The sequence below is a fragment of the Coturnix japonica genome, chromosome 2 (genome assembly GCF_054131305.1).
Source record: "Coturnix japonica strain WE chromosome 2, WE-NBRP24, whole genome shotgun sequence".
NCBI lineage: Eukaryota > Metazoa > Chordata > Aves > Galliformes > Phasianidae > Coturnix > Coturnix japonica.
The window spans coordinates 41,981,071-42,000,665 of NC_140664.1; the positions used below are offsets into that span (position 1 = coordinate 41,981,071).

The window sequence follows — 19,595 nt, forward strand, 5'->3', positions numbered from 1 at the left end:
GGACGTCATTGACAGATGTGTATGATGCAGAAACATTCATCACTGGCAATTTGAACACTTTTGTTGTCTTAGGATTGTGAATTAGAAATGCATTATGAGATTTGTATGCTTTTTTAGAAAGAATAGGGGATTGATTCTTCATGGTTTGGAAATGAATATTCCAACCCCTCTGTTGCTCTTAGGCTGAAACAGATGCACCTCTGTGTTACGTAGAATGGTTTTTAAAGGGATAACATATTAATATGCTGGGTCAGATGGATTAATGACCGTGTATTTTTACCTGTGTGTTTTTATTCCTTCCAGATCTGGCTAGTGAGGAGAAGAAGAGGCTAGAAGAAAAGCAAAGGACCGCCCGCAAAAATCGTTCAAAGTCAGAGGAGGACTGGAAGACGAGGTCAGTGTTCCTGCATGCCTATGGGTGTATTGGTATCAAAGTGTTAAACATTCAGGTTACCTGCAGGCCCACGCTGGTGGTGTGCGGTGTTAGTGGGAAGCTGGCATCGCAGTATTGGTGGTGCTGCTGTGATATATACAGGCTGGGTCTGTGCAGGTTGTAGCATCCAGAATCAGATGTGGTCTTTGTTCCTTTCCCCTCAATGCTTGTGCACCCATGATCATATGCTAAGTGTTAAAAGCTCATTGCCTTCTCAAAGTGTGAAAAAGATGCTGCTGCTGCTGGCTGCTTGTAAGGACAGTTGTTGCTGGTGATTAATGTGTAATACCTTAAATATATATGCTTGGCCAAAGCGAGGAATAAACAACTCCTCCAGTGAACTTGATGGCATATTGCCCACAACTTCTCAGATCAGTTGCTGGATGCCGGCAACACTGTGCTCCTGCAGCATACAGGCTTTTTAGTTATTTCTTTTAAAGGTGGTGAAATGGCTCCATCAGCTCACTCTGTGTGTCATTTCTTCCTTTCCAAGACTGTTACTAACTATAAAAGTTAGAAGGGAGAAGTTAGCTTACAAGGCAGCTGCCACTTGTTTCTTTAAAAGGGAAGTCAAATGGGAGCTGTCAGGTGCAGCTGGCTCAATAGAGTCTTAAAACCACAATCAAATGAATCAAAACCAGGCAAAACCTATTCAGATTTATAACAAGAGATTGGTGACCTCTTAGCAGGAGAGGAAAAAAAAAAAGTGTACGCAAACTTCATCTCTTCCCTTCTAATTAACTGCTAATGCACCCAAACACCATGAATTAGAAGCCTTCAAAATGTCTGTTTGTAACTATAAATCACTTATGTTTGTGTTTTGGTTTTTTTTGCAAATGAAGTCACCCATCAGCCCAGAGTCCCAGGTTTGGTCATGTCTGACTGTTTTTCCTCTGCCTGCTTTCCTGCAGTGTTTGGGTTTGTTTGTCCTGAAACTGGTGCAAAACAACGTTCTTTTGTAATGCCTCTGAGTAGATGTGTGAGCTGGGAAGCACACTGGGCCTGCACACACACCAGTTACGTCAGAGCAGCTGACACATACCAAGTGGAGGTTACATGGTAGTAAACCACGTGTGGCACAAGGGATGAGGGATTTCCACTGAATTCTGTTAGTTTAATCAGGGCAGAAGTGCCACGCAGTTGTTTGACTGTTCAGTTTACCACTGTGATGGCACTACACAAGGCATTACGTCCTATGTGCATCTCAGATGTGCTAACCTGTGACCTAAGTGCCACATCCACACGCTTCTTGGTGTTCAAATCAGCCCAGGGGCAGTGACTGCACCACCTCCCTGTGCAGCCTGTGCCACTGCAGCACCGCTCTCTCTGAGGAGAAATTCCTCCTCATATCCAACCTGAACCTCCCCCAAAGCAACTTGAGGCCAATCCCTCTTTTCCTATTGCTGTTACCTGGGAGAGAAGAGGCTCCCCCCCATCTCTCCACAACCTCCTTTCAGGCAGTTGTAGAGAGCATTAAGGTTTCCCCTGAGCCTCTTCTCCAGTCTGAACCATCCCACTTCCCTTAAGACTTATGCTCCAAGCCCTTCGTAGCTTCATTGCCCTTGTTTGATCCTAATGTATTTTCATTTCTGCTCTGAAAAGCAGAAAACCTAGAAAGGAAGAGTGAGTTAAAACACATGCATGATTTACATCAGTGAGTGTGCTTGCTGCAGTGAGGCATACAAAGCAACAACTGGCCTTTATGGCCACTGGAGAGCTGAAAGGAAGCAATGAAGCATATATTAACCACAGGAACTGCTCGCAAGCTGCCTGGTGCTGCCAACACAGCATGGCAAAACATAGCAAGAACTTAAACTACTGCTTGTCCTCTGGGGTCTGCTGTTGTGAGGCCAAAGATTGAACCAGCCCCTAACATCAAGCTGTGCTGTTATGCTGTGTGATTAACTGCCAGCATTCCAGCCTTGTGAGGTGACACCCTACATTGTTGACAGCCCCCATCTCCCCATACTGCTGTGTGTGTATGTGCACAGCTTTCCTATGAGGAAGGAGAAGAGGGGAAGAAACCAGCGTGTGCAGGAGTTCAGTGTGTCCATCAGCAGCCAGCATTGAAGCTGGCATGTAACTTGGTGCAGCTGGATCAGCTTTCTGGACACTCATGTTGGCCCTCAGCACTAACAGTGCGATGCAACACCGTGGTGCTTTAGTAAGCCACAACTTTTCCTGTAGCCTGGGGGTGATGTTTCACCTGCACTGAGAGTAGCGAACACACCTGTTCTGAGTTCACATGTTACAAAAGGAGGCTTTGAGACGCTGGGGGAAATCTAGATACTGGGGAAATGGCGTTCTTCTGTTTTCAGGACTGCAGTGCTTGTGGTGTTCACACGGCTTGAAGAGACTGTTGTTATTGATGCATGCCAAAATGGTGGTTCACAACTGCTTTGAAGTGTAACTCTAGTTGTCCTTTCGCTGTGAGAGCCTTGACTGCTCCAAATGGACAAAATCCTGGGGTCAGTAACGTCACCTGGGAGCCACTGAAGTGCTGTTGGAATGGGGAAATCTGGCTGCTGAAAACAACTTTAAATACACTTCAGATTGGTAATGGTTGGACTGGTAATGGCTGGACTAGATGATCTTCTAGGTCTTTTCCAACCTTGATAATTCTGTGATTCTGTGATTTAAAACCAAGAGGGCTCCTGCAGTCATGGTAATTACTTTGAACAACAACGGGATGCAGCAAAGCAGTTCTGAACTACAGCAATGTATGGATAGCTTTGGTAACATGCTTCGTGTTTCCTTACAGATGGTTCCACCAAGGCCCCAATCCCCACACCGGCACACAGGACTGGCTCTATTCTGGCAACTACTGGGACAGAAACTACTTTAATTTGCCTGATATTTATTAAAACGCAATAAGAAGCCTGTGGCTGCTACAAATAAGTCTTAATCTGTTTTAATGTTTTCCCTCATTTTACTTACCTCCTGAAAGAACTAACATGTTATCCAACAGAATATTACGCATCTCCGCAGTAAATCCGGCGGTACGTGACTGCGGTCCCTTAGGTAGGGGATTAACTTTTGTGGCTGGCAGTGGGTCTTACGTGGACAGAGTCAGCAAGTCGCCACGACATACAGCTGCCTGGTTTGCTGAATACACCTATATTAGGTTGTGGTGTATGAGGAACGGAACACCTTGGCTGTTCTGTGAGTACCTTCTTTCGTAGATAACATTGGCACGAGCAAAACCGGTTTTATTTATTATGACACGCGAATGTCTAAAAGCACACAAAGTCATGGCAATATTCTGTTCTTAAAGCAAAGCAGGGTGTGTCACTTTTGTACAGAGGCACTTTTTCATAAAGCAACTTTTCTTTTACTGAAGTAACTCCCTTCAATCCTGAGCTCTGGTCACAGATCCCAGAAGCGCGTCCATCTCTGGAGCCTTCCCGCAGTTGTTTAAGCTGGTAACATTACTCAGAGGTATTTATTTGATATTTTGTGCAGTGTGGTTTGAATTTCGCTCTCCTGTTTTGCTACCAGCCTTACGGTTTAAGGAATTAAGAGCCATTTAAACACCTATGGATTGGATTTCAACTGCACACTAATAACAGGTTTGGAAAGAATCTGTTCAATGCACTATAAAATCTGGTGCCCAGCACCAATGCAAACAGGCAAGAAGTGGATCAGTCCAGGACCCGGTGGGACTGTCTGTACAGCACAGGCTGCCTGGGAAGGAGCCTTGTGCATCTCAGAGGTAGGAAGGCACTTGAGCGAGGCCTCCCATGCACAGCTGCTTTACCCCCTTTCAGTGGGGTGCGTTCAATCTTAGAGTGTAAGTTTATACTGAACTGTGTACAGAGCTTCTAGAGGGCGAGCTGCTCCTTGTACAATATTTTAACTGCTGTCTGGAGGTCAGTGTTAATTGAATAATTTAATTGCTACTAAATAAAGGCTTCGAAACTTCTTGCATCTAGTCTATGATGGTGTTTGACAGCGGTGACCCTTTCTGTGCAGGCCTCCCAGAGTTTCTGCGGTCAGGCTGGACAGTGTGTTCAGTGACCTCTTTTCCTCTCAGTAGGAACAGTCTGCCGCCAGGAGCTGGGGGCAGAGCATTCATCTCGAGTGTGCAGCGAGACCACAGCTCAAGCCTTGAACGTGGACTCGTGGAACAGCTACAAAGGCAGTGAGGTGCTTTCTGTTTTTATTCTGTGTGCAATTAGAATTACCCAGGTAGGGCAGCTGTATTGGAGACGTCTGCACAGGTGAGGAGAAATGCTTTTTTTTTTGGCTGTACTTTGTTTAGTTCTGACGGTGAGGGCAAAAAATTGGATACCTCATCACTTCTTCACTGTGGCCAGCATTCCTTGAAATCTTACCCTCAAAGCTGTTAAGTGATTCTGAGAGCCGTGTTGTCAGTTGTTCAGCGTCTCATCCAGAATGCAACATTCCACTCTAGGAAAAAACAAAGCATTTAGTTCCTGCCTTCCCTGGAAGATTTAAGAAGGAAACCTCTACTCAACAGCAGGTTTTGTTTCGAGGCATTTTTTGTTTCCTAAGAATGGATTTTTCTTTTCCTACTTATTAATCCACTGGGAATGAGGCTTGATGTAATGACAAGTCTGTGCTGCTCTACTCTATGTTTCTGCAAGGACATTTATACCTGTGTGCTCAGCCCTGGATTGTCAGCCTTTTTTTTGCAGCCATACATCACCCAGAAGGATGGCACACGACCAGGACACCTGGGACACTGGGGACTCTCCCCCTGGAGTGTTTCTCCAGCTGGACAAGGGCTGAGCTGGGCACGTTAGCACAGAGAAGAGCTGCTGGTGAGTGCTCCACTAGGACACGTGAGCACCAAATTGCTTGGCTTCAAACCAATTGGCCCCCTTGGCCCACCTGCAGACACTCACCAGGCTCACCAAGACAGCACAGATAACCACCACCATTTTTTTTTTCAACAGTAAAGCTCATACGTTAGTGCTGGAACATGAGATCATTCAAGAAAGTAATCAAAACTAGATCTTGCAGCTGCTGCATCTTTAGCAGCAATACATGTATCACATCTCAGGATGCTAGTATCCATTTCAGAAATACACCTTGTTTTGAGCAAAACTATTAGAATCATAGAGTCACAAGGTTGGAAAGGACCTACAAAATCATCTAGTCCAACCATATTGGGGATCAAGAGCCTCCTTCCCATCACTCTTATCTGTATTTACCCACAGGAATGCAGGATCATGCCCAGAGCTAGTCCCATTTCTTGACAGATTGCAGAGAGCTCTCACGTGCACTGGGGCCAAGCAGATGGCACTGATACAGCAGTTTCTTAGAAGCCACCTCCACCCTGTGTTGCACTGATGAAGGTGCTTTTCCATTCAATGAAGCTGAAGGGCTAGGGAAGATGACAAGGGCCCAAGCTTTCTTACCTGAAGCAAAAAGGTTGCCCGGCTGATTCCATCGGTGCTATGGTTCCCATTTGTTCAGGCTGTAACATTGCAGTATTAGCATCCAGGCCTGAGAGTTGGTCTGCATTTAATGACAGCTTTACAGAAGAAAGAGCTTGCCCATCAAAGGAAATGATTACTTGACCTGGAAACTGCTGCATGTAGGAAGGAACCTCTGCATTCATTATCAGTTTATCAGTGGTTGAGATGGCCTCAGCTGCGCTACAGGAAGGTGCAGCCTGCAACTCCTCTTTAAAAGGAGGTGGTGGTAATGGAAGAGATGAGATTCCTTCCTGCAAGAGGACCGAAGAAAGCTGATTTATATCAGTTGTTAAGACAAGGACCTGGTTGGCTGAGGGTCCTAATTCTCCACTCACAGAGGACCAAGGCTGCACTCCTAGTTGTGACCCCGAAGCTTCTGAGACAGCAGAAACATCTTCCTCTATAGTCTGCGCAGTGGTTGCCACATCCCTCACCATACAAACAGAACCACTATCTTCCACGTCAAAAGGCGCATGCTCAAGATCAGAGGGTGAACCGCCATCAGGTCCAGTGGAGTGTTTGCTTTCTGGAATAGAACTTCCTGCTGATGAGCACGGAGCTGTTCCTGACGAATTCACTTCAGTTGGATCCAGAAGATGGTCTTCCCCTCCGTCAGTACACGATTCCTTTCTCAGGAGAAAGGCAAAGCTTTTGACTGTAGAAGGCAAAGCCTCATTATTATTTGATGTCTTCTCTTCCAGTTCCCCATTTGAAGCTTCTGCACAGTAAAAAAAAATAATGAAAAGGCAGAAAACAAACATGTAATACCCACAATGGCAATGCATTAGCACATGTTTCAACTTAAATAAAGACTGATTTCAATCTAGTCGATCAGATGTTCTACAGCACAGTTATGAGGCTTCCCAAGAGAAACTTTGTCGCTTCCTATTACGAAGGGGAAAGAAAACTCAGAAAGCACTGGTACCACTTCAAAACCACGGGCTCCTTAACCGTACCCCAGATCCTGCAGTGGTGGCTGTTCTCACCCATTGCACAGAGCTTATGTGCCTCTTTCACAGGCTTATGTACAGTTGAGATGTACGTAACCATCACCTGAAAATACCCTGAAAGAACAGACAATGATCTTACCCTGCTTGAGATCAAATTTTTCAACCACTTCTGCTAAAAGCAAATTTGGATTCTCTGAAAACAAACAGAAGCACAGATTAAGGTGGAGTTAGGTAAGCACTCAAAGAGCTCACGCTGCTCAGATAAGGACCGGTACAAACAAACCTTTTTGGAAGTCGATGAACTCTTGGAAATAGCAAGCTAAAAATCCAGCAATGTCTTCTGGTTTCTGTTTTATGACAGCTTTGCTCACACCCTCGAGCAGAGTCTGGAGGCAGCTCAGAACATTGTCTGGAGGCTCCATTGACAAGCACTGAGGCCAGCTCACAGCTTCTCATCTGCAGCAAGAGAATGTCCGAACTGAGCACCTGCCCATCCCTGTAGGATTCCAGCAGCACCATGGCAGCAGCCCAGGCCACCACAAACACTTTTCCAATACTTCCCAATGCTGGTTTCTTTTGAAGGCCCCAGTCATCATCTCCCCTCACTCTGTCTTTTTATGTAACAGAAAGTCTGAGTGGCCATTGAGTTAGGAAACCGTAACAGTAATAATAAAATAATAACCCTTTTCCAAATCAGACAAAAAACAAACCAAACCGCCACCACTAAAACAATACTTCTTCTTCCCCCCATGACATGACAAAAGACAAACTTACCTTAAGACAATGGTTTCCAGGGCACAGCTGCCATCCCCACACCACCCTGGTACCTGCTTCCGCTGCTGCCTCCCCTGCCCAGGGCTGAGCAGAGCATGATGTCACAGTTCCACGCATCACACCCATTGACATCCTTCTGAAAGCTGTCAGAACTCCGGGCCTGTCAAACTGCACAATAAAAGCTCTGGAGATGTTTAGATACAGATATTTTTTTTAAAATGGAAAAAGTATAATTAGAGGCCACAAAGCAGAAGCGTAATCCAGTCTAAGCATTTATAAAAGCTGCAGGCACTAACAACTACATCTGTTTGAAATGTAAGAGCACAGCATAGGAACTTACAGGAAAAAAGAACTGGGAATGAATTCACTGTACTGGAACTTGAAGATAAATTACACTGGTCAGAACTACGTTAAACACATGAACGTGAATGAAATAGGGGTAGGTGTTAAGCAAATGTTTTTTTGCTCAACCAAGTCTAACAATCTCCCTTTCCTCCTCAACCCCACTGGAACACTGCCTTGGAAGAAGTCACATCAAGAGATAGACAACATTTTGGAACAAGCAGCAGTGAAAAAGCTTGGGGTAGTAAGAAAACAATGTGAACAGAGCTGTCTGTGGCTGAAACACTTGTTAAAATACAGGGACTAAGTAGGTCACAAAAACTGTGGGTGATAAGGCAAAGACTCTGAGCAGGAGCATGAAGGCAACATGCAACTTCAATGCCGCCTACTCTGATGACCTGTACTGGGTTCCATTTGGGGCACCCAGACTTGCTAAAAAGATAAAAATGCAGTGAAATAGGAATGGTTCCATATTTAACTCCAGAAAGCCTGAAGTGGAAATCATATCCTTATGTAATCCCATCTTGCTGAGACTGGTTTCTGAGGCCTTTTCTACTTGCCTCAAAACATCAGAAAGAAAGACAGTGCGGTATAAGCATCTACAAAGGCTCTCATTAGCAGAGCTTTGTTTGACAGCTCTGTCAGGACGACAAAGTAGAGGCAGTGTATCTGTACTGCTCATTCCCAAAGCTCAGTGTAGTCCACCACTTACATTGCAGACTGCCTGAAGAACCTCTGCTGATCCAATGACGAGCCTGCTGTTCGGATGCCATTGGCTGCCCAATCCCTTTAAAAGACAGCTAAAAATGTAACTTCTTAATATTAGCTTTAATCTTATGTTTTTGTGACAGCATAATTCTTCATGCAACGATTGCTACCACTGTTTATATGAGTACTTAGTAATGGCTGGAAAAGGAATTCGAATCTCATAAGTGACACACTGCTTTCACTCCACTGAAAAGTTCTAACATCACCCTTGTAAAACTCCATATAGCTCTATAGCGCTGTAACACCTGCTCCTGTTCAACTTCCACATCGCTACAATGCAGCTTTGAAGCAAGAACACGATCAGTTATTGGGAAAACAACCAGACTGCTGTAAACTGAAAAGCAATTCAGTACCACATTGGGGGAATTTTATTTCAGAATAAAGCATAGCTAGAATAGGAAACAATCAGACAGGAGAGATTAAAGGGCTTGCTTTGGACTAAATCAGAAGCGCTTTTTCAAGGTGTAGGGATACAACAAACACACTTGTGTTGGGGTTCTCTTAGAAGCATGTTACACCTCACTGGTCCCATGGCTGATCTCAACATGATGCACGTAACTCACTTCCTAAACCAGGAGACTGCAATTATACTGGAAGAGCAGAAGCTGAGGTAATTACTGCCTAGAAAGCTTCCTTACAGAGTCACTTGATATCCCACAAGTTTTTCCGGCACTTGACACCACCTTGTTGAGGAGGCCACCAATTTGAAAGTCAAATTCAAGGAGCCAGGGAACAAAACGCATGTCCACGGTTCTTTTAATTTTGCTCAGAAATATAAAAGTGCAAGTTCTGTAAATTAACAACATTTACAGTACATCACAATAAATATGCCACCTGGTGACATCTATAAATCCTAGTTCTTTATTTGAAATGAGCCATATTGAGATAAAAACTGCATCAACATCAACAGAAAAAAAAAATACCTGACTCGGTAAAGATATTCTTAACATGTTAACTAGCAAGATGCATATCCTATTATTGCTATTAGACCATGCCTCCGAGTTCCAAAGTATAAAAACGTGATCAGTTTGCACAAAATACAGTAGAGATTTTTCTCATCACAGGCACAATCTAACATAGAAAATAAAGGTGACGTTTACGGAGCAGGAGATTCTCCTATGGAGGGAGGAGAAAAAAATAGTTACAGAAACCGACGGTTCCATTTCAGTGACCATTTGCTAAATCCACAGATAAGCTGCAACTTGCACAGAGATAAAACCTTTACATGAATACAGAGCGTCTTTTTGGACTCACTCGTGGCCCAGTGAGCGGAACAGGCCTTGTAATCAAGTTTACTATGATTTGCTACCTTCAACGTTTGTAGACCCCAGACATCCCAACAACCGATCACATGCAGGTGCTTTGTGTCCTGAATGGCCAAGGTTCATGGTATATTTAAGCAGTGTGTTTTAAAAGAGTCTTGCCATTAAATGCACTGTTTCTATCTATTTACCTGGAGCGGACAGTGTCTCTGACACCAAATATTAAAAGGGAGGACAAAATAAGATTTCAAGTACACTGAAGACCTTTCTTGAAAGTTATCATTTGGATTCTAAGAATTTGCTATGTATATACAGACACAACATACTGTTCTCTACTCGATACTAATTTGGGTCGACCAACTCAAAAAGGCTGAACACTCCTTTGTGATTTAATATTACTCACTAAATGGAATAGAATGGAATAGAAAAGCCAACAGTGTACTACCTGCAACACACCTCCATTTTAGACAAATAAACTCTCCTTCAGGAACTGCAACAGAGTGTAAGCACTCTAGGAGTGCAACCCATTTCCTTTGGCCTACCAAATCCAGCATTACTTTCCCCCTCCATGTCAGCCTTGCTTTAGATGCAACCTCAAAAGCAAGTCAATGAAGGTTAGATGTGAGGCAAGGTACGAAACCTTGGCAACACAGCAACGTCTTCTGCACCAAGTTAGAAAAAGAAGAAAAACATTTAAGCTAAGGAACTGTTTAAGGCAACCTGACCAAAGTAAAAATAAGGCTTTTTGAGAATGATTTCCAAAGATGTCCAGTTTTCTTAGCTTTGCAAATTAACATGATTCAATTGGATTCCTGGTCAGATTTCCACTCATAAGTTTCTTTAAAAATACATTTAACTTCTAGGTAACGATACTAACTGAATACTGAACATAGGGAGATGCTACAGACAAAATGTTTTTGGTTTTGTTTTAAAAAGCTACAAATGAGGACACAGATGGCCAGTAGTTAAAAAAAAAAATACATCTATGTGATCGTGATGTAAGTTTCGAGCTCTCAGAGGCATTTCAGTACCTCAACACAATTTTGGGATATCATATAGAGACTTAAGATAGCACAGCATCGGTAAAGCTACAAAAAAAACAAGGCTGGAGTTGGGCAGTGGGTGTATTGTTTTGTCTGTTTTAACAGCTGTAAAAGTCATTGCAATAGAGGTTTAGCAGCTTCAATGAAAAACACGTAAAATTACTGTATGTGGCCTGCTTAACTGAATGCGCTGGTCAGGATATTAAGAGCAAAATGAAAATCACCCTCACTGTAATTGCAAGTAAAGCAAAGTATTTGGCTGGAATGTACCAGAAGCAAAGATCCTACGTGTTGATAGAATTTATATCAGAAATAGGAGCCGAGTTGAGAGGGGAAGCAACAAAAAATGGAAAGGGGATGGGAGATTTTAAATTGGCAAATTGTTCATCATTAATTCAGTGAAATGAACCTCTAAAATCCAGCAAGATATGCTCTTTGTGGCTAAATGGTTTTCCTTCTCTTGTGTTTTGGCTAATGCTTCAAGAAAGTAAGTGTTCTGCCCGCTCCCTTCTTCAACATTCGTACCACCTACTTTTACTGTATGCTAATCAAAACAGAAACACTCCCTTCTTTAGCATATTTTAGATTTAAATCTACTTTAAAATATTTCTAAAAAAAAGATCCCATCTGCCTACACTGAAGTAAGCCGTGTGCTTGTTTAGGCTCCCCCGATGAGTCGCTTAATAACTGTGTTCCCCTTGGTTTAAACAAACTGAAAACTGAAGAGTTAAAATACACAAGGTCACTTAACCTTCTGCTCGGTTGATTTGCTTTCAGTTGAAATTGTAGTATTTTACTAAGCCGTACCAACTCTTAACCATACTATGAAAGTGTCTCTGGCACAAGTGGTTTCCAGAAGAAAAGCTGGTCTTCCCAACAGCTTTTTCCTTCTGCTTCATCCTAAAGTGCAGAAACTGTGGGAACGGACAACACAACTCCCGTCCATCACTGTGGAACAACTTCCCTTAGAGAGGCTAAGGCTGCATGGATGCGGACGTGCAATCTGTTCTCAAAGTCATAGCCTGTGAATTCCTCCTGAAATAAAGAAGAAAAGCACGCAAATATTAGTTTCCTTCACTTTAGGATAGGAAAATAAGTTTACTAATAGTGCTTAAGAGGTCACACTACGAAACAGACTGAAGAGATGAAGTAGAAGTTCTGTATTGCTGTTCATATCTCTGGCTTACAAAAGATCTAAGTTGTTGAAAATTGAAGCTTTCTGCTCTTTTCACCACGTTGTTTAGATCCTATTCAGTTTAACACTACCTGGAAAATTATTCAAGTCTTACAGCTCAAGAAAGACCCCACCACACCCAAATCAGGGACCATAGGGAGCACATACGCAGGGATGAGCTGCAGTTTTCAAACTTTTACTGCTGAATCTTAGAAAAAACATCGGTAAAGTCGTAACAGTCCAGCAGAGGTCACTACTGTGAGCTCTGTACTATGATTGACCTATAAAACACAAGTGCATTTCATATACATAAATAAACACCTACTAAGTTAGCATTGTAGATTGCAGGTGATGGACACTGACAAAAAAAACCAAACCAAATCACCACAACTTCTCAGATACCCTCCTCTCAGAATGCTAAGTGTGAGGTGCCACAGTTTTTACCTTGGCTTGGAGAAGTAAGGTTTTGCCTCTTGGCACGGTCTACAAAAAGAAAAGACGCTGAATTAGAATTGCACTGCAAACATTACAGAGCATATCTCAAACATACAGCCTAGGCAGTCTAGAATAGCATCTCTACTTTGAAAACTAGGTATTATTTCTTATTATAGAGTACTTTAAATTAAAGTATTGCAAATAAATATCAAAGTGCCAAATAAGAAACAGAAAAAATTAACTTTTCTCATCAGTAATACCTGGCTATAGTCTTACTTATTTACATCAGTTAAGTTACATTTGCAGTGTATAAAACATCTACAAAAAACTTCTTATTATTGACACAGCCATACGAAAATCTCACATAATATGGTTCTAATCAGGTTAATTTAACAAAGATGAATGGGATTGTATGACAGCTCCAACATATAATTAGAGTCATTTCAAAGTAACATACATTTAACAACAGCGTGCTTTTTATACTACAATGTATAGTCTTCAATACACTTCCTTCTTTTTCATAGTCATTACAGAGCTCTCAGATATGAACTGCACGGTATCTCAAGCTAGTGAGTGCAATCTTCTAAAAACAGCACCATTTACCCCAATCCTGCTCCTGCTTCTCCCCACCCAACCCCATCTCACATAAGACAAGCAGCATTTGTTTCCTCACCGAGTGCCACAAGAGATGGCTTCCTTCACACACTAAGTGCTATTTACCGCAGCAGCTACAAGCCAAGGCTTTTTCAGCCCCCAAACACCCAAAGCAAAGCCTGTTAGCTGTGTGCAAATGCTATTTATAAAGCAAGAAGGAAAAAGGGAATGCTCCTAATTCTCAGAGCCCTCAGATAATTTCACTATCTGCTACCCTCCTACTTAGCAGCAGTTGCAACAAACGTAAACTCTTCGGTGAGAAGGAATAAATAATAAATCAAAATACGGTGCTCTGCTCATCGCAATTCTTGCTTCAGTGCTGACTGCCCATAAACATCACAGCTACAGAAAGACAGAAGGTTTGCTCGCGTTTATTTAACTGCTATAGAACTGTACCACCAACAATCAGGAATGTAGCAACTCCCCTGAAGAACCCCAAAGAGTCTAATAATTTATGTGAGAATAAAACCCTGTCACAACTAAGTATGGCATTACAGTGTTCACAACGGATATATTAAGCTTCTCACCCATAAACTTCGTTTCACTGTTGGTACAGTGCTATGCTGATTCTGCACCACACTTATTTTATTCTTTTCTTACAGAGATTAGAAGTAGGTGATACCATTACCTCTGGATTGTCTAATAGAAGACAGCCAAGCTCATAGCAGGCGTATGGCTGGATGTACAAGTTGTTTTGCCGGCACAGTTCGTCTTTAGCAGCCTGCTGAAAGTACTATAAAAAGAAAAGAGAAAAAAAAAGACTGAAACAAGGTCTTAAAATGGAAGATCTGATCACTTAAAAATCCAAAAGTACCTTTCAACTTCAAGCATTTGAAATTAGCCCAAGTAACATGAGAATATGTTAACATTTCCAATGGCACACATTCTTTAAGCAAGCACAGGGAGGTTTTCGCTAACGCTACTGAATCAAGGCAGAATTATTTGTTTGCATTTTTTGCCAAGCAATACATTGACCACGTCAAGGTTTTTCCAACATTATATTCTAAACTATTAAGGCCTAACAAGGAAATTCAACTTTGGAGATAAAGCACATGGATTGTTTAAACTACTTTTGAGGGCAGGATGGGAGGGAGATGTAATACAGCTCTCTAGTTCCTAATGTGAATTGTATTCAGTCCTGGGGAGGGAAGGAAAAACAGAAGTTCTGCCTGCAAGAGCTGATTTATTATTTTGCATTTGCTAACTACCACACCTCTTAGTGTCTAATATCTAATACCACATCCAAGCCTTTAAAAGGTCGACCAACAAGTTCTGTGTTTTGTTTTCAAGGTGATTTTCTTTTTGTCATACAGAGCAAACCCAGAAGCACAAGAACTTTTCCAGTCTTCTTCCCAGTTTCCACATAACTCTTGCTCCATAAGACACATGAACTACCATGCTTGCTCAATATCAGACAATTGCTTTTACAATAGAACGGCCTAATTCAAGATTTGAAAAGAACCCAACATATTCTGTTGGAATTCATACAACAGACCGATCAACAGCATTGAAAATTAGCAGTTTGCTTAACAGACTTCCTCAACAATATTTACTGATGAATAAAATTATAGTTCACAAAATACAACTGGTGGTATAATTAACAACTTACCTGAACAGCATCTTCAGAATTTCCCAAGCATTTGTGTATGGCACCAAGAAGCAAATTCCTCAAACCAACAGCTGATGAATCATCAACGTCCTGACAGGCTTAACGAAAACATTCCAATAAACAAACAAGATGGATTGAAATCTTTCCTTAGACAAGAATTGCAGTCTACACTGATTTTTTACTCTTATCACCAAATTCCAGCAGAAAATGTGAGATGCCAATAGCAATCAACATCAAAGTAATCTGGTTTCTTTTAAATACAACCCATGGGGCAACAAAACTGGTGAGGAGTCTGGAGCACAGGCCATATGAGGAGAGGCTGAAGGAGCTGGGAATGTTCAGCCTGGAAAAGAGGAGGCTCAGGGCAGACCTTATTGCTCTCTATAACTTCCTGAAGGGAGGTTGTAGTGAGCTGGGTATCGGCCTCTTCTCTCGTGTCATTAGTGATAGGACCAGAGGGAATGGATTCAAGCTGCAGCAGGGGAGATTCAGGCTGGACATTAGGAAGTATTACTTCTCAGAAAGGGTGGTCAGGTACTGGAATGGACTGCCCAGGGAGGTGGTGGAGTCACTGACCCTGGGGGTGTTCAAGGAACATTTGAATGTTGTGTTGAGGGACATGGTTTAGTGGGAGCTATTAGTAATAGGTGAATGGTTGGACCTTTCCAACCTTGGTGATTCTATGATTCTACGATTCTATGATTTTGTGTCAATCTCATCAAGCAATCTGTCATCAATGGTAATGATTCCTATCAGATGGCCCTCTGAACTCACTAGCAGGTGATGCATTCTTCTCTCATGAAGAGAACACATTTCTCTGTTTGGCCCTGAATGATCAGCTAGAAAGTTAAAGTCAAGAAATGATCTACTCCTCCTGGTGTGACTGGCAACTGGGTTGTCCCAGACATTGAAAGAAAAAAATGCATAGTCCATGGTCCGAGGAAAACGGGGCAAAATATCCAAGCATTTCACATAAAGTACATCTGTTCTGAACTGAAGACAACCAACAGACACAGAAATCCACACTGGGCATAAGACACCAGATTAAAGAATTCTGGCATCATAATTCCCAGTGCTGATAAGTAGGTAAGGCTCATTGCTGGGCCAGACTGTGACTCAGCAGCATGGTGCTGTATTCACTGACGCATGTAACCATCTCTAGATGAATCAGGCCCCGTTTTAATTAGGCTTATTAGCACCAACTCAGAACAGCTGTTACATCAATACTAGTTCCACAAGGAACCATTTGTACCTGTCTGCACCATTGCTTCTAGATACCTCAGTAACATGGGTGCCCACAGGACTTTTCAACCCTTCAAAAGGAGCTCTGGGAGTCTGGAAACAGTAGAGCTCCTTTAACTTCATATTCTGCCTCATGTAATAAACTCCACCTGATTTAAACCAGCTCTGCAGTCAGCAAATAAACCACCTATGAGTAACTAAGGATTGGCTACATTAAGTGGCTACATTAAGTATTTGGACACAAAGGTAGCCCCACGGAGTCTCTTAGAAGTCTCTTGTTACTTGGTATTTTACTTGCAAAGATACGTGTGGATACAGCTTGATCCCTACAAACCAGAGCTCTCAGCCCCAAGGAAAAGTTTGACAACTCAAATCAGGAAAGTAAACCCACACTGTCCAAGAAGAAAGGAAACAAAAAAAAAATTACTCCATTATCCCACCATTCCTGAGACACACATAACAGGTAACTTGTGGCCATTTCCTTGGGTCCTGTTTGTTGCCTGACAGAAAAGGCCAAGCTCCTCCTCATCACAACCTCCTTTCAGGAAGTTGTAGAGTGCAATGAGGTCTCCCCTGAGCCTCCTCTTCTCCCAGCTAAACAACCCCAGCTCTCTGAGCCGTTCCTCATAAGACTTGTGCTCCAGACCCCTCACAAGTTTTGTTGCCCTTCTCTGACCACATTCCATAAATATAAATAACTGTATCAAGAATCCATATTATACCTTGGCTCATATGTTGTAGGTTGGAGAGGGAACAGTTTGGAAGGGCCTTCCACAAGTATAGCACTTCAATGGATGCCAGGACACAGAGCTCTTTGGTTGGCATTTGTTTTCTGAATCTATCTGCCTGCAAATTAGAAAGGAAGAAGAAAGAGGAAAGAGCTGTCATCTGTCCTTCTACAAAGAACTTAATACTCACAAGCAGTTTATCAAATAGTAACTGTTCCATGAAAGCATCAAACAATTTTCTTAAAAATCATTGTTGGCAATTTAGTTTAAAGTTTAAGACTAATCAAAGACTTTTTATTTAACTTCGGGGCTACACACTGATCAAAATTGGAAGCTGCTTTATTTGCAGCCTAAATTTGTTTTCTTCTGTTTCACAATCCCAACTACTTATTGAATGGATGCTGACACTGCAACAGCTGAAAATCCTCAGTTGGGTGATACTCAAACGAAAGAACCATGGTTTTAACTAAAAATATACATACATAACATAAAAAAGGACTAGGAAAAACAAAGCTAAGGAGAGAATTACAATCACAGAATGGTTTGGGTTGGAAGGGACCTTTAAGATCATCAAGTTCCAACCCCCTGCTATAGGCAGGGATAATCCCTCTAGACCAGGTTGCTCACAGCCCCATCCAGCCTGGCCTGAGACCTTTCTTTGAGTATCTGTATCTTTAGTTACTTCAGTTGAAAAGCCAATTCACATTTTGTTTGACAAGACTTTAAAATACACGACACTACTTTTTTTTTCCTCCCCTGAATCCTTCTCATTAATTCAACAAAAGCAAAGTAGGAGGAAACAGATACTTCATTCGAAAAACAAATAATGGTAAAGAATGAAACACAGTTATCAAATAACTGTTCTGAAACAAGTTAACTTATGCTTAAACCAAACCTTCTTCACTGAAAATTGTTCGATCTGATTATTTTTCCTTTTGAAAAGCTTCTGAACTTCCTTGAACACATTCTGAGCGCCACTGACATCACCGGTGGCTCCTTGACACACTACGACACAGAAACAAAAATGTGTTAACACTGCTGGGAGAAAAAAAAAGGGGGAAAAAAAGATTAAACATCATAGAACTATGGGGAAAAAAAATGCACTTCTGCAAAGGACCTAAAATGGGACTTGATGAACACAGAAATCCCTGCTCTCCCAGGTATGCTCTGAGATCATTAACATGTCTGTATTGTTTTCCATACCCATTAAAGGACCTGGTATCACCCAACAGCTAAGGATTTATTAAGTAAATCTTTTCAGTACGCTATCAGCTTAGCAACAGATCACGTAATAATCATAGCTGGAGGGCAAGGGCATATACACATGCATTAATAAATTACATAAACACAATTACATAAGTACAGTCTGACAGACAGCTGCATAAGAAGCAGTGTAGAACACACTAAGAGCACTAGCCAGCACCAGAAGTATCGTATCATATCATTGATTTATCACTTGCAATCATCGCTGGAAATACTCACCTGCTGTTAAATAAGCGTAATAGCACTGAGACCACCTGGATTCATTCTTCAGCCTTTCAAAGGATTCAAAGGCGTCTTTGAAATTCATCTCTATCATGCTGCACCAGCCTAAAGGAGAGACCAACTTCATGAAAGCACAGTAATTCAGACATGGCATAAACATTACTGAAGCACAGTGTCTGCTTATGAGAGCTGGAGCTAGCTTCACAATTATACCAGTAACTGGAAAAATTAAAAACAAAATTTATCAATAACACGTTCTAAATCTGGTTTAAATTAGCTGAAAAATACTGAGTTATTCGTGCTATACTAAGCAACGAAGCCAATTCACGCTGACAACAAATCTAAACAGACACCAAAAGCTCTTCCTCAGCTACTACCAGCTCCCTTATTCTTCTTTAACCAGACACACTTAAAGCTTCTCTGCTCTAAAGATTTCCATGAAAATTGAAAGCAGAGAAAAGAATGACACTTTCTGTTGCTGTTAATCATTTCCTTCTATCAGTAGCATAAAATGCAACACAAAGTAGAGGTCCTGCAGTCTCTGAAGCTCCATTAGGATCTATTCAGTTTTGACATTAAAAATAGCAATTCCATTTTAAACAATCTCCTGCAGGTGAACAGTTCCAGAGAACCTGAAAATTATAAACAGTTGTTGAGTGCTATTCAACCAAATAAGATGACAGGATGATTTGACGATCAGAGGGCTGGAGCACCTCTCCTGTGTGGAAAGGTTGAGAGAACTGGGTTTGTTTAGCTTGGAGAAGAGAAGGGCTGGGGAGACCTCATTGTAGCCTTCCAGTACTTAAAGGGAATGTTTAAACAGGAAGGGAAACAGCTGTTTAGAAGGGTGGACAGTGATAGGATAAGGGGGAATGATCTTTAACTGAGACAGGGGAGGTTTGGGTTAGAGATTAGGAGACAGTTTTGCACACAGAGGGTGGTGACACACTGGAACAGGTTGCCCAAGGAGGCTGTGGATGCCCCATCCCTGGAGGCATTCAAGGCCAGGCTGGATGTGGCTCTGGGCAGCCTGGTCTGGTGGTTGGTGACCCTGCACATAGCAGGGGGGTTTAAACTAGATGATCATTGTGGTCCTTTTCAACCCAGGCCAGTCTATGATTAACATTATCCAGTCAAGACAATGGCCAGTACTCTAAAACCTTTTTTTAATAATCCTAAACAAAATCATTCATTTTCTTTATTGAAGCTGTTATTCAAAACTTTAAAGTGGAATATTTACAGCATAAAGATA

At 42.0% G+C, this 19,595-nt stretch overlaps 3 protein-coding genes across 14 annotated transcripts in view; 1 reads left to right on the forward strand and 2 right to left on the reverse strand.

Annotated features, from left to right (window-relative positions):
• The window catches only part of OSBPL1A (oxysterol binding protein like 1A), a 69,030-nt gene extending 64,670 nt beyond the window's left edge, over window positions 1-4,360 (forward strand). For 6 of the 10 annotated variants that reach the window (XM_085539566.1, XM_085539568.1, XM_085539572.1 and 3 more), the window contains 3 exons: window positions 304-394; window positions 1,276-1,299; window positions 3,195-4,360. In XM_085539566.1, coding sequence (XP_085395692.1) covers window positions 304-394; window positions 1,276-1,299; window positions 3,195-3,297 — 218 coding nt within the window. In that variant the 3' untranslated portion in view covers window positions 3,298-4,360. The remainder of the gene's footprint in view (window positions 1-303; window positions 395-1,275; window positions 1,300-3,194) is intronic. The other 4 variants (XM_085539569.1, XM_085539570.1, XM_085539574.1 and 1 more) reach the window with 2 other exon arrangements.
• A 215-nt stretch (window positions 4,361-4,575) lies between these two features.
• Window positions 4,576-7,734, reverse strand: CABYR (calcium binding tyrosine phosphorylation regulated). Of its 3 annotated transcripts, XM_085539580.1 has the most exons (6): window positions 7,602-7,734; window positions 7,111-7,283; window positions 6,967-7,020; window positions 6,213-6,595; window positions 5,818-6,128; window positions 4,576-4,843 (listed from the first exon to the last, which is right to left on the reverse strand). In XM_085539580.1, the coding sequence occupies exons 2-6, from the start codon at window positions 7,247-7,249 to the stop codon at window positions 4,804-4,806; spliced, it is 927 nt and encodes a 308-aa protein (XP_085395706.1). In that variant the 5' UTR covers window positions 7,250-7,283; window positions 7,602-7,734; the 3' UTR covers window positions 4,576-4,803. The 3 variants fall into 3 exon arrangements, with proteins under 3 accessions (XP_085395706.1, XP_085395704.1, XP_085395705.1); XM_085539578.1 differs by having other exon boundaries at window positions 5,818-6,595; XM_085539579.1 differs by lacking the exon at window positions 7,602-7,734 and having other exon boundaries at window positions 5,818-6,595; window positions 7,111-7,387.
• A 1,716-nt stretch (window positions 7,735-9,450) lies between these two features.
• TTC39C (tetratricopeptide repeat domain 39C) overlaps window positions 9,451-19,595 on the reverse strand; it is a 31,175-nt gene continuing 21,030 nt past the window's right edge. Inside the window, exons 8-14 of the mRNA XM_015855396.3 lie at window positions 18,341-18,448; window positions 17,754-17,863; window positions 16,853-16,976; window positions 14,889-14,986; window positions 13,908-14,012; window positions 12,635-12,673; window positions 9,451-12,051 (exon numbers count right to left, since the gene is read on the reverse strand). Of these exons, the coding sequence (XP_015710882.2) occupies window positions 11,962-12,051; window positions 12,635-12,673; window positions 13,908-14,012; window positions 14,889-14,986; window positions 16,853-16,976; window positions 17,754-17,863; window positions 18,341-18,448 (674 nt within the window). The 3' untranslated portion in view covers window positions 9,451-11,961. The remainder of the gene's footprint in view (window positions 12,052-12,634; window positions 12,674-13,907; window positions 14,013-14,888; window positions 14,987-16,852; window positions 16,977-17,753; window positions 17,864-18,340; window positions 18,449-19,595) is intronic.

Coding starts and splice junctions, on each gene's coding strand:
- CABYR (XM_085539578.1), bottom strand. CDS start 7,249: ATGGAGCCTCCAGACAATGTTCTGAGCTGCCTCCAGACTCTGCTCGAG. Junction 7,021..7,110: donor GTTCATCGACTTCCAAAAAG/GTTTGTTTGTAC, acceptor GTTTGTTTTCAG/AGAATCCAAATTTGCTTTTA. Junction 6,596..6,966: donor AAAATTTGATCTCAAGCAGG/GTAAGATCATTG, acceptor TTTACTGTGCAG/AAGCTTCAAATGGGGAACTG.